We start from the raw sequence: 13,886 nt of genomic DNA on the forward strand, positions 1-13,886 counted from the left end.
GCCCAATTAGGACACCTGGGGTAATTAAGAAAACCAGTTAAGACTGGCTATAAAAGAAGTAGCCTGCAGCTGGGAGGAAAGCACTGCTGGGAGTAGGAGGAAAGGAGATCACAACTAGGAGGATGAATGAGAGAGAAGGAAGGTGTGGGGAAGCCTAGGAGTCTTGGGGCTGTCTTCTAGCAGGTGTCGGGGATTCACACAAGCAGCTATTATCACAGGGCTCTGGGCTGAAACCTGGAGTAGTGAGTGTGCCTGGGTTCTCCCCAACACCCACCTCCCCATTTCCACTCAGGGAAAAGAACTGTGGAGTTTATTTTCCATTTTACCATGCACTGGCTAATGATGAAAAGAGCTCAACAAACAGCAAACTAAAGCCCTAAGTCTGGTGACTAAAATTGTGGCCCGCTTTGAGTCTCTGAGGCAAGCAAATCTGCCAGGAAGCACAGGACCAAGTCGCTGTAGGAGCATTGTCACACCAGGCATTATCTAAATCCTGCTGCTTCTTCCTCCAGAACAGACAGAAAATCAGAAATTTTCTTTTGGTCCTGAAACTCTCATATGTTCATAACTGTTCTTGTCCCATCTTGATCATCACAACCTCCTTCTCTCATACTTGTCATTCTCTTCAATAACTTCAGAATGCAGTCACTAATATTCTCTCCCCTGCTCACCAGTCTGTCATCCCCTTTCTGAGTCTGTCTCCTGGCTTCCCACTGTACACTGCATTCAGTTTAATCTCTTATTTTTGCCTTCAAAGCTCTGCACACCTCCACCCAAACTCTTTCACCAACCATGCTGACCATCATATACAGCTTAGTTTCTTCTCTCAACCCAGCATGTGTGCTTTATGCCATGGGTACAGAAATAGAGCCTTTGTGATAACAGGACCATGCAGAATATTGACTGCCTTTAGCAGCAGGCAAATAGTGTTGTGGGAGCACCACTACTGGCATTGGGAGGATGCGCTGGCTGGAGTACTCTCCATTTTGACTTGGTATCCCTTATCTCGATGCATCCATGCACATATATATACGCGTAGACTTTCTATATGGTAGTGTGCTCAGACTATTCTTTCTTTTAGTATTGCATAGCTTTTTCTTTTCATCAATACATTATTTTAATGCTTTTTACCTTGAGCTTTCTGAAGTGTGGTGTGTCTAGATATAAGACGTATCATTCTAGAAGGCTGGACTGTCAATATGCTATTTTCAGCTCCTTTTAATAATGTTGGAGTGTATTGATTTTAGATTGAGTAGCAGAGGGGAGAATGGTGTTGGGATTAAGTGATGCTGCAAGGTTGCTAGCTGAAGTACTAGAGAAGAATGGGCTCTATTTAGCTAGCCAGAGTAGTCTTGTTACTATATATAGCTCTGTTTGTCATCTTCTCATGCATTTTGGCTGCACATTGTAGGTAGATGTTATGTTCCATATTTATTTGTTTTGATTCTGCTTGATTTTCCAAAATAGTATGCTGCTTTAGATGTTCTCATTGTGATTACCCATCTGTGGGGCAAGTGTACTATGCCATTAGTTGGAAAGTGTGGTGGAACACGCTATAAAGTCCCAACTGTCCTTTTGAATTTACTTTTGCTGAGGTCCTGAAACCTGTGCAGTGCTGGCAATAATCTAATGTGTTCCTCCAACAAAAAATTAAGATGTTTAAGTTTTTAAAAATGGACACAGGTGGAATAAATCTGAAATAGTTGACATGAGCATTATGGTAAGACTATGGTTTCTACAATGCAAGGTGCTGAGGGAGGTACAACTCTGCCAAATTTTTGGACTGATCGCATTGGAGTCTGCTGTTTGAATGGGTCATGTTTTATTAGTCAAAGCTTGTCTTTGATTTGTTTTCTCTAATTTTAAATTTGGCAGCCTTTCTGATCATTGGGGATAGTCTGATTTAATTAATGGTGATTTGCCACTCTCTTACAATTCTTGATATGTGCACACCTTTGACAGGTAATTCTTGATCTTTCCAATAATTGTCAGTACTGCAAGCAGTGCCCTCAGCAATGGAGTTAGACACAGAATTTAATGGCTATGACATTCTTTCGAATTGTTCAAATTGGTGTGCAAGTCCTGCCATTGAGAGTCTTTTTTTCATGGTTAAGTGTCCATGTTTGAAAATCATTGCTATATATTTATGCTAATGATTTTTTCCGTTTAGAACTTTCTGTATTTTAGCTGTCATAGAATTTCATGTAACTTTTTCTAGTTGTCCTTTACTTATCTATTTGTATTGAATAGGTATTTGATTGTTCAAATCTCTTGATTTCATTTAAGTACAGTAATTCCTCTGTAGAACAATGTTATTGTCCAGTCCACTGAGCTCCTTGCTGTAGCTTTTCTGCTGTCAGAGTATGCAAGTCATTTATAAGTATTGATTTATTTTAATCTTTCAGTAAACTGTGATCCTTTTTTTTTTTTTTTTTTTTTTTTACAATGGGTTCTTAAGAACACTCGGGAGGGAGGGTTGGCATGAGTGGGTAAAGTCCCACCCCTTCTGCTCCAGGCCCCATCCATGGAGCCAAGCTTCATGTAGCATGGACACTAATTGACTATTCTTTTCCCTTCTTTTTCCTTCTTCCCCCACCCAATACTCTATTCATTTAGAAACTGGACCTTTAATAACTCCATTCATCTGAAGAAGTGGGTTGTGCCCACAAAAGCTCATGATACCATCTACATGTATCGCTAGTCTCTAAGGTGCTACTAGATTATTAGTTGTTTAAGTTTTTCTAAAGGAGATTGTTTAAGAACTTGAAGGTTATTTGAGTGAAAGCTATGGATGCTTTTTAGTTGTCACTATGTTAGATTTTTTTTTTTGTATTGGTGTAGTTTTTTATTTGTATATTACCCAAGAGAGCATCATAGGCCACTTTATAAACTAAATTGCTAAAGAAAACATTCATAAATAAAAAAAAAAGAGGAAATGAGACCAGTTATCTTTTGTAGAACTTCTTCAACCACCATCTCCTAAATTCATATAGATCCCTAATAGGATACCAAATCCCCAGGAGCCCTGACCACTCCGTGAAATTGGGGAGAGGGGTGGCTCCATCTTCACACACCCCTGGACCAGCCTCCACCTGCTTCTGAGCCCCACCCCCAGGCCCACGTGCCTGCCACATGGCTTTGCTCTGTGCACCCTGGCCTGGCCCCAGTGCTTGGGGGCCACACTGCAGGTCTCTCCACATGCAAGAAGCATCTGTTTTAGGGAGGATGGTGAGTGCAGAAATGAAGGCAGGAGGATCAAATTAAAGTACAGGTAACCGGGGGGAGGGGCAGCCAGGGCTGGCCCAGCCTCAGCCCTGCCAACATTGGGGCATTCAGGGGGAAGCCAGGATTGGCCTGCTCTCAGCCCTGCCCAATGGCTGGGTGGGTGGCAGAACCAGGGCTTGACCTACCCTTGGCCCAAATGCTGGTGGGAGGAAGAGCAGGCTCGGGTTGCTATGCCTCAGCCCGGTCCTCCCCAGCGCCAGAGCTGGGGCTGCCTCTCCCAAGAGAAAAGGGGGTTGGTGAGCACAGTGATCAGGGGACACAGCGAGCCATTATATTTTCAAAATGGTTTGATCAACAGCCATTACAAAGTAGAAGCATAATGTTGTACTTGAGTATTAATATTGCTACATCCATTTTTTGAAATAAATAGCTTTTCTCTCTCTTTTTCAAATTACTTCAATACAGGTCTATTGTTACTTTGCCACCATTTTCTGAGTCTTGTCCACAACTCATCCACAATTATTTAACAGTCATTCTGCAATTTAGCAGGGCCTTAATCTCTCTCTGTATATTAAAAAAAAATCCTGTGGGACAGCAAAGTGACATCATCATGTCACAGCATCTACACGCTCGGGGGGAGGGTTGGCATGAGTGGGTAAAGTCCCACCCCTTCTGCTCCAGGCCCCATCCCTGGAGCCATGCTCCACCCACAGCCAGCCCGGCTCTCTCCAACAGCCACATGGAGAGCCAGGCTGGCCTGTCTCAGCCTGGCCTTCCCCGGACACAGTGGGGGCCCGGGCTGGCTCAGCTGCACCTTGGCCCTCCCTAGTGGCTGAGGGGAAAGCTGATCCATAATGTATTGTGGCATTTTATAACTTTTTTTCACTGCAGTGGTATTTAACTTTCCTTTCACGTTAGTATTTTGGGTTCCTCATACTAAATCTCCTTTACCATATATACCGTTTTTAAAAGTAAAAAGCTTTTAAAAAATCCTAGGTCTGCTTTTATCCTCTGTTCTAATTCATCTTTCAGCACCAGTGACAGTACAGTATTAGATGAAAACTGGCATGTTGTTTTTGTTACAGGACTATTAAACTAATACTTTAAACAATATTAAAGACCATCCTGTTGACCTAAATAAAAGTTCTTTGTTTCTTTTCAGAGCTAACACAATTGGTAGTATAGTAATTGTCATTTTGCATCACATCAGTGGGACATCTAATCCAGTATCATCTTTCTGATAGCAGCCAGCACCGGATGCTTTGGAGGAGGGCATAAGAGACCCCACAGTAAACTGCCCCCTTTAAAGGCCTTATCCTAATCTCTGTTTGTTTGTTTTTTGTCGATTGGTTAAACCCCGAAGCAGAAGATTTTTATATTCCTTCCCAAAACGTGTTTACATTAAATGTAATTCCTTTTAGCCTTCAGTCCTATCAATAGAAATGTCCAGACTTTTTTTAAATCTTGTTAAGTTCTTGGCCTGAACATTGTCCTGTGGCAATTATGTATTGTGTGAATAGATTTTCCTTTTCAGTTTTGAATTTGCCACTTATCAATGTCATTGAATGTCTCATTCTTCCTGAGTGATATGAAATGGGGACATGAAAACCTCTTGATCTACATCCTCTATATTATTCAGGGCCTTGGGGATGTGGGAGGGGAATGCAGAAGGCTGAGTGCAAGAGTAAGGGTTGAATGGTGAGGAGGGGCTAAACATGGGCCTTTTCTTCCCACTTTCTTCCTCCTCTCCTCCTCTTCCCCCTCCCCCCCCCCCCCCCCCCCGACCCTCCTGGCGGCCAGGAACTTTTTTTCTCCCCCTACCCCTAGTACTACAGCCAAAGGCCAGGAGAGGTGGAAGGGTTTGGGGCAGAGTGGCTACTTACTAGTGTATTGGCAGGTAAGATGATGGATCCCTAGCACTACTAGCCAGAATTACTTGGTAGAATGACTGCCCCTCAGTGGACAGCTCTCCCTTGCATGCTTGCTACTCCCCCTCCCCCCCCTCCCGCCCAGTGGCCACACTCATATTGTGTCCCTCCAAACAGCAGGCCCTCCCTTTACATGTTATGGGAAACAGTCCTTTTCTCAAGGCTTCCAATTGTCCTGGCACAACCAAACCCTGACTTTGTTTTAAGTTAGAAGAAGGGGAAGCTGCATACCCAGTTTGGTTGCCCTAGCTTTTACCATTGAGGAAGAATTCTTGGACAAACTGACTTGCAGACGGACAGACAGACAGACAGACATACTCTAAAATATATACATTCAGTATTTATAGGTGGTAGTCTTCTCTTAAAACCATTACAATATTTTATCTTAATCCACCTCAACAGTGGAGAGGGGAGCTGTTTTAGCTCCCTGAGTACTTTACCTCTTGTGAACTAGGGACCTTGAAATATTTCCTCCACTGCACTAAAGTAAAATTGCATAGAGCTTGGAGAAGTGTAACTCCACATGTTATAGTGGCATGCAAACAATAGCCAAGTGGAAGGAAAAAACATTTTTTCTACATAATGTTCAGTAGAAACAAATATTTCATTTTAGAACTTACAACTCCTTATCGTCGTCATGCTTCAGCTCAGCTGTTGAGAGCTTTGATTGACTCAGAGGCAGAGTATAAAGTCCATTGGATGTGCTCTGAGCTTTTTCAGTATTCTGATGTATATCGTTATAAACCATGCATTAGGGGAAATGAGGCGAGTAAGGCATAAGGTATGTTTTACACTGCAATTAAAAACCTGTGCTGGCCCATGCCAGCTGATTTGGGTGTGTGGGACTTGGGTTATGAGGCTGTTTAATTGCAGGGTAGATTTCTGGGCTTAGGCTGGAGCCTAAGCCCTGGCACCCTCCCACCTTTCAAGAAACCAGAGCCTAAGCCTGGAAGTCTACCCTGCAATTAAACAGCGTTCCAATTCAAACCCCATGAGTCTAAGTCAGCTGGCACAGGCCTGCTACAGGTGTCTGTCAGAAGTGTAGACATACAGATTTTAAGCACCTAATGAAGGATAACATGTAACAGGTGACATGCCTATATTTATATTTCATATTTTATTATGAGTTGAAGAGCCAGGAGCTTTCTGTAATAACATTGTTAATTCATTTTATTTTATTTTAATTATGTACTTCAGCACTGCCTGGTATGTCTGATGCTGCACAGGCATACGGGAAGGTATAGTCGGAATATAAAATATGTATGTGTTAGCTCTGCATCCCTATGATAGAAAATACAGTTTAGGGGCTAAGGAATCAGAAGGGAGAATTGACTTTCTTTTTGTGCTTCCTTATGCTAATCAGCTTAACGCAAGTTAGCATGGATTTCTCCGGACATAACGAATCAAATGGTTTGATAGTAACATTTATAAAGTAAAGCATTTGAGAGTGCGAGCTTATTCCTGTGAATTTGGTATAGCTTCTCAAGGTGATTTGAACCATCTTCTGTGATTGGCAGGGTTTGACAAACTATAGAATCTACTTGCCTGTGGCCTGTAGAATCTATAGAATCTACTAGAAACTATAACTAGAATCTAGAAACTATAAAATCTACTCGCCTGTTTACCAGCGGTGCGCGCATGCGCAATGCGACTCTTGCACATGCGCAGTGCAGGGCTGGCGAGTGGCTTTCGCCGCTGTTTGTCAAGCCCTGGTGATTGGTGTAAGAAGATTAAACTGAACTGCATCAATTAAAATATGCCTTAAAATATTTATATCTTACATCCTTTCTCAATTCAGTCATAGTACCTGATTTATAGTTACCCAAAACAACCCCCAATGATGGAAGAAAAGTAGAAAACAGAACATCCTAAAAGTTTTTCTTCACAACCTTGTGTATATATATGAATTTATTAAACAAAAAATTATTTCCCTATCCCTCCCTTTATCCCCACTACATATTGTGTGTAAGACTGAATGCTTCAGATCAATCTTCTAATATTATGTATGTGTCCTATAAATTACCCTAGGTATCATATGTGCTTATTAAGACTTGAAGTTGTTTTTCTATGACTCTTATTAGAAATACACAGAGGTCAGTATGTCAGAGTAGTTTTCCATGTCATAGTGCATACAGGCACACTTTAATTTTGCGAAATCTCATTCTGTGTCATTCTGCTTATGAATTGTAGTAAGCAAGACCCAAGACAGGAAGTAGTTGATGGAGCACTCTTCCACTGATCTAATGTTTTGTTGTTCTGTGCTTATTTTACAGGCCAAAGTTCAAAAAATGTCAGTTCATCGCCAAGCATAGAGAGCTTGTCTGCTGGACGTGAATACACAGGGTCTCCTCCTTTGTCTGCATCCAAGAAAGATTCCTTTTTCAGTACCATCTCCCGCTCTCGCTCCCACAGCAAAACCATGGGCAGAAAAGAGTCGGTAAGTTCCTAAACATTGTGAGCTGGGTTTGGTTTTTCCCCCATGACATATTGTTTCACTTATTGCAGCGGTTCTCGAACTGTGAATTAGGATCCTATTTTAATAGGATTGCTGTGGCTGGAGTTAGAACTGCTGAAAATGAAGCCCAAGCCACACTGCCTGGGGCTAAAGCCTGAGGCCAACTGGCAGGTCTTGGGCTACAGACCCCCTCCACATCTGGAGCTGAAGCTCATGGGCGTTGGCTTTGCCACCCATGCCCGGGGAAACGGGATGTGAGCTCACGTTTTCCCTGTTCTTGGGGTGGTGCAGTAATTTTTGTTGTCAGAAGGATGCAATGCACTGAAGTTTGAGAACCCCTGACTGACTGGAATTGATTATTTTTTTTATTAATTATGCCTTTGCATTTGAAAATATTCCCCAAGCAGAAATTAATGACAAAACGGAAATCACTGAAAATATTTGTGCAATAATTTCTGCCAAATGTCATCCACTCTCTACCCTCAGTCCCAAAACCCTGCTTTATCTTCCGACGCCCATGAAAGTCTCTTGTGAGCTAGAGACTCTTGCAAGTTCATTTCCGTCATTAGACTTCAGGAAATGCAGTGGATCTAATCTACCTCGACTTTAGTAAGGCATTTGATACAGTACCACATGGGGAATTATTGGTTAAATTGGAAAAGATAGGGATTAATATGAAAGTTGAGAGGTGGATAAGCAACTGGTTAAAGGGGAGACTACAGCGGGTCATATTGAAAGGTGAACTGTCAGGTTGGAGGAAGGTTACTAGCGGAGTTCCTCAGGGATCAGTTTTGGGGCCAATTTTAGTTAATCTTTTTATTGCTGATCTTGGCACCAAAAGTGGAAGTGTCCTAATAAAATTTGCGGATGACACAAAGTTGGGTGCTATTGCCAATTCAGAAAAGGATCGGGATATCATACCCGAAGATCTGGATGATCTTTTAAATTGGAGTGATAGCAATAGGATGAAATTTAATAGTGAGAAGTGTAAGGTTATGCATTTAGGGATTAATAACAAGAATTTTAGTTATAAGCTGGGGACACATCAGTTGGAAGTAACGGAGGAGGAGAAGGACCTCGGAGTCCTGGTTGATTATAGAATGACTATGAGCCGCCATTGTGACATGGCCGTGAAAAAGGCTAATACGATCTTGGGATGTATTAGGCGAGGTATTTCCAGTAGGAATAAGGAGGTGTTAGTGCCATTATACAAGGCATTGGTGAGACCCCATTTGGAATACTGTGTGCAGTTCTGGTCTCCCATGTTTAAGAAGGAGAATTCAAACTGGAACAGGTACAAAGAAGGGCCACTAGGATGATCCGAGGAATGGAAAACCTGTCTTATGAAAGGAGACTCAAGGAGCTTGGCTTGTTTACCTTACCCGAAAGAAGGCTGAGGGGGGACATGATTGCACTTTTTAAATATATTAGAGGGGTAAATACCAGGGAGGGAGAGGAATTATTTAAGCTTAATACCAATGTGGACACAAGAACAAATGGATATAAGCTGGCTAGTAGGAAGTTTAGACTTGAGATTAGATGACGGTTTCTAACCATTAGAGGAGTGAGGTTCTGGAACGGCCTTCCAAGGGAAGTAGTGGGGGCAAAAGATCTATCTGGCTTCAAGTTTAAACTAGATGGGTTTATGAAGGGGATGGTTTGATGAGGTAACATGATCTTGGTAACTAATTGACCATTCATTATCAGTGGGAAATAGGTCAATGGAGGGATGATAGGAATTACTAGAGAACTTTCTGGGTGTCTGGCTGATGAGTCTTGCCCACATGCTCAGGGTTTAGCTGATTGCCATATTTGGGGTGGGGAAGGAATTTTCCTTCAGGGTAGATTGGCAGAGGCCCTGGAGGTTTTTCGCCTTCCTCTGTAGCATAGGATACAGATCACAGCTAGAGGATTCTCTGCATCTTGGGGTCTTCAAAGTATTTGAAGGCTTCAATATCTGAGATATAGGTGAGAGGATTATTCTGGGAGGGGTGGGTGAGATTCTGTGGCCTGCACTGTGCAGGGGGTCAGACTAGATGATCATAATGGTCCCTTCTGACCTTAAAGTCTATGAGTGGGTCCAAAACTAATAAATAGTTCACAAAAGGGACTTTATAACCATCAGATCCAAATGAGTCCATCTTGTGCCCTCAAATTCTCTAATATATTAGAGGTTTCCCACAATGTCTGTCACATCTGTATCCTTCAGTGACAATTATATCTCCCAAACAGCTACTTTCTAAAACCACAATAAATTCTTGTTTAAACTACTTGTTGCTTTCATCTAGGGAATCTGCTGCTGAGGTAGGTGCCATCTAAGAACGTACCACCTAACTAGCATGGAATAGAACTAGTCTGATTAATGTTCTATATCGTGGGAGCAAGCTCCTTCACTGAAATAAAAATTAATTTAAACTTAAAAAATTTTCTTCAGCCATCAGCCTCACAGTCTATCTGCTTGATAGATATATTATGTGAAATGAAGAGAGAAACTAAAGTTTTTTTTCTTCAAAATAAAGGCAAAATATAAATGTTTTGTGTTTTTACAAATGTATGTTGATAGAATTTCCTGTTAATTTTCACCAAATAGTAACTGTAATAACAATATTTCTGTACTACATAATAACTTTCAATATTCAAAGATCCCAAAATTACAAACGCAGAATGGTAAGTTAAAGAGAGAATGCAAAGATTAATTGTGAATTTCATTTTAAACTTTTAACCATCAAAGCCCTAAGATTACAAATAATATAGTTTTTCTGGCTGGTATTTAAAATTTGCTGCCTTAATGGAAAAGTGGGTTTGTAATATTTATTTTTTTTATTAAAAACAAATCTAATTGTTTTTCAGCTTTTTACTCAGCTTTGTTCAAACAGTACACCTAATTTTAGCCAGTTATGTCTACAGCTTGTGGCCTGGCTATCATGCTTAATCTCTTGTGTGTAAATGGTGTTTAAGACTAATGCTTTTTTATACTGTAATACTATATATACAAGAATTTTCTATGATACCACTCGTGCTTAAGAGTCCCTTGAGAATTCCATTTTACATTTTCTAAGTAATTGATTTTCCCAACAGTTCTGCCATTTCTTTGTATTTTCTTTTCATAATTTCAGTGGATGACCTGAAAAGAGGTTATGGGAGGGAATGTTTCAGTAGAATAAATTTGTAGTTTCTTTATTGTGGTCCATTTATGAAAACTCAAAATCACCAGTATATCAAATCATGACAATCTAAGCAGAGCACAAATTTTCCTAAGGGTTCTTTAAATTACATCATATGCTTTGCAGTATTGTGCATCAGAACTAAAGAAATGAATAAGTATGTACTTCAGACCACTAAAACTTACGTGCCTTATTTAGCTTTTTAACTGCCTTGTTATAAAACAAAAAAGTGTTTTATTTCAGGTCAGCAACTAACGGAAAATTTTTACTTTAAAGTTGCTATTAATTGCTGAAGCTAGTCATTTGTATTTCCTTTTACATTTTATAATGCCTAGTTATCTTAACTGGGGGAGGGGAGAACAGACAGTGCAGCACACTGTCCCAAAATAGATTAAGTAAATTTCTCTCAGGCCTCTAATTTATGGATGGTTCATTGAGAGTGGTGTCTACAAAGAAATAAAGGGAAAGGAATTGAAAGCATATTGAGTTCATTTTATTATTGAATGTATTTACTATATTGTGGCTGATCTAGTACCTTTTGGTAGATGGTAGGTGTATCATTGTTTTGATATTTTGTACATTTTGCCTATCCTGATTATATTATGGATTATGTCCAAGAGGTGTTTTTTTAATGGAAAGTGACTGTAATGTACACTTAGTCACACATCAGTCATTTTAAAAAAAATGGTTTTGATGTATTTAAACATCAGCCATTTCTCATTTTATGGAAATGAGACCAGAAAAACCCATTTCCCACCCTCAAAGGTCTTTACTAAGATAAAAGTGAGAAGAGGAAAAGATACACAGAAACACATCCCTACATGAGGAAATTGCAATAATTTAACCCCATACTCATAGGTAGAGCGGGCAAATTTCGTAAAAAATGCAGTTCATCAACCCACACAAATTAGCGAGTTTATGTTAAGTTTAATAGTTTAAACCAAACTCAGAAAATCTCAACGTTTCAGAAACGTTGAAATAAAACATTTCATTTCAACCCAATTTGAAATTATTTTGTTTAGAGTTCAGTCAAAGGATAAAGACTCTCAAAATGCTTGAAAGTGTGGAGGACCAGCTCCCTTATACAAGAACAGTTAACACTGTAATCAGGGTATATGGGAGATCCCTTAGGTATAAATAGGAATTGCCACTTGAATGACAATGAACACTCGATGGCTGTGTCTACACTGCACCCCTTTTCCGGAAAAGGGATGCTAATGTAGAACGTCGGAATAGCAAAATCCATGGGGGATTTAAATATCCCCCGCGGCATTTGCATTAACATGGCTGCCGCTTTTTTCCAGCTTGGAGATAAGCCGGAGAAAAGCGCCAGTCTAGACGTGATTCTCCAGAAAATAAAGCCTTTTCCGGAGGATCTGTTATTTCTACTTTCAAGTAGGAATAAGAGATCCTCCGGAAAAGGCTTTATTTTCCGGAGAATCACGTCTAGACTGGCGCTTTTCTCCGGCTTTTCCCCAAGCCGGAAAAAAGTGGCAGCCATGTTAATGCAAATGCCGCGGGGGATATTTAAATCCCCCATGGATTTTGCTATTCCGACGTTCTACATTAGCATCCCTTTTCCGGAAAAGGGGTGCAGTGTAGACACAGCCACTGAGTCAGAGAAAGGGAGTAAGACTGGTTCTATTCCCTAGCAGGTAAGGCATGGGTGGCACATGCTAGCCCAAGTGCAAGAATCTCCCTCCGGCACCAGTTCTAACCTGACCCTACTCCAGTTCCTTCTCCAAGGCCCCACACATGCTCCACCACTTCTTCTCCCTCCCTTAAGCCCCCACCCCCATTCCCTGCATCCTTCTTCTCTTCTACCTTACATTCCCTGTGAAGCACCTCCACTTGCTGCTCCTTCTCCTCCACCCCACCTTCCATTACACACACACACACACACACACCTCTCCTCCAAAGCAAGTGCTCCCCATGCTTGACTTGAGTAAGTAAAAAACTTGTGGGGGAGGGGAGTATTTGCAGTCTCCAGGTAACCCGAATTGCTACTTGCTGCTTACCAGGAGGAGATGGGCAGCGGGGGCCTTGAAGAAGTGGAAGGGGCAGAGGAGGGACAAGAAGAGGCAAAACGCAGGAAGGGCCACCATTGCCCAGGCATCTGCTCTCTGAAAGGGTTGGTGGCTGCACCTGAGGGGAGACTTAGCCTCTTTAGCATATCAAATCCCCCAACTATGGGATACGAGCATTCACACAGTATGGAGGAGACCCAAGTTCAAGACTCTGGTCTAGACTAATGTCAAATAAAAGTGGAGCAGTTTCAAGAAGAGAGATTGAAATGGACCTACACCAGAATACCCCATAACTCAGTGGCTAGGACACTTCCTGCAATGAGGCAAACTTGCCTCCCAAATCCATCATGAGTGCCCCAAATCCAGGGCTAAAGGTTGTAAGGGAGGTTATGTTCTCCACCAACCCACGTTTTGTTTTGCCGTGACTCCGTTTTGTTGTTTAACTTTATTTGCCAGAAAGCTAGTTTCCAATTTGACCTGAAATTACACTTTTAATTTTCTTTTTTACAATTTTCAGCAAATAAAAAAAATCCCATTATTTTTCCAGTTCAAGAGAACATGCTGCTGTTGCAGGACAATGAGGGGTGTAGCTTTCTTAAACTTTTCAAGTTCTGGGGTGTCACTACTACATTGGACTTTCCTTTGGAAGAGCCTGGTCAAAACTGATTCTTAATTTGATTCACTGCCTCCGGCTTAATCACTTTAGCAATCAAGAGCAAGACTTCTCATGGTGAGGAGTCAACAAGATTTCTGTTAAAATAAGTGCTGGGAAAGTGATGCATTTCCTAAATCCAAAGGCTGAGGAAAATATGTTCACTGTTACTGCCTTCAGAGACTCATGCTATTTACATTTTTTGTTGACAGCCTTGGTGCTGGATTGTAGTAAAGCCCTGGAAGGATAAAAAATGTGGATCTGCATCCGATCCACATCTACATCTACCAGGGCCAGCCTGTGATCTGTTATCTGTCTTTTACCTGTATCTTCATGGAGAGGAAGCAGTGCAGTGAGTGGACGCTACACAGACCCAACTCCAACCTGCCACTCCAGCCCCAGCTACTGCACCTCCAGCTTGAAGTGGTTTCCATC

At 41.3% G+C, this 13,886-nt stretch overlaps 1 protein-coding gene across 6 annotated transcripts in view; it reads left to right on the top strand.

The window, feature by feature from the left end:
* Positions 1-13,886, top strand: part of TBC1D5 (TBC1 domain family member 5) — a 515,710-nt gene that overhangs the window by 437,541 nt on the left and 64,283 nt on the right. For all 6 annotated transcript variants that reach the window (XM_075922103.1, XM_075922104.1, XM_075922102.1 and 3 more), the window contains one exon: positions 7,427-7,590. In XM_075922103.1, coding sequence (XP_075778218.1) covers positions 7,427-7,590 — 164 coding nt within the window. The remainder of the gene's footprint in view (positions 1-7,426; positions 7,591-13,886) is intronic.

The sequence above is a fragment of the Pelodiscus sinensis genome, chromosome 2 (genome assembly GCF_049634645.1).
Source record: "Pelodiscus sinensis isolate JC-2024 chromosome 2, ASM4963464v1, whole genome shotgun sequence".
Taxonomy (NCBI): Eukaryota; Metazoa; Chordata; order Testudines; family Trionychidae; genus Pelodiscus; species Pelodiscus sinensis.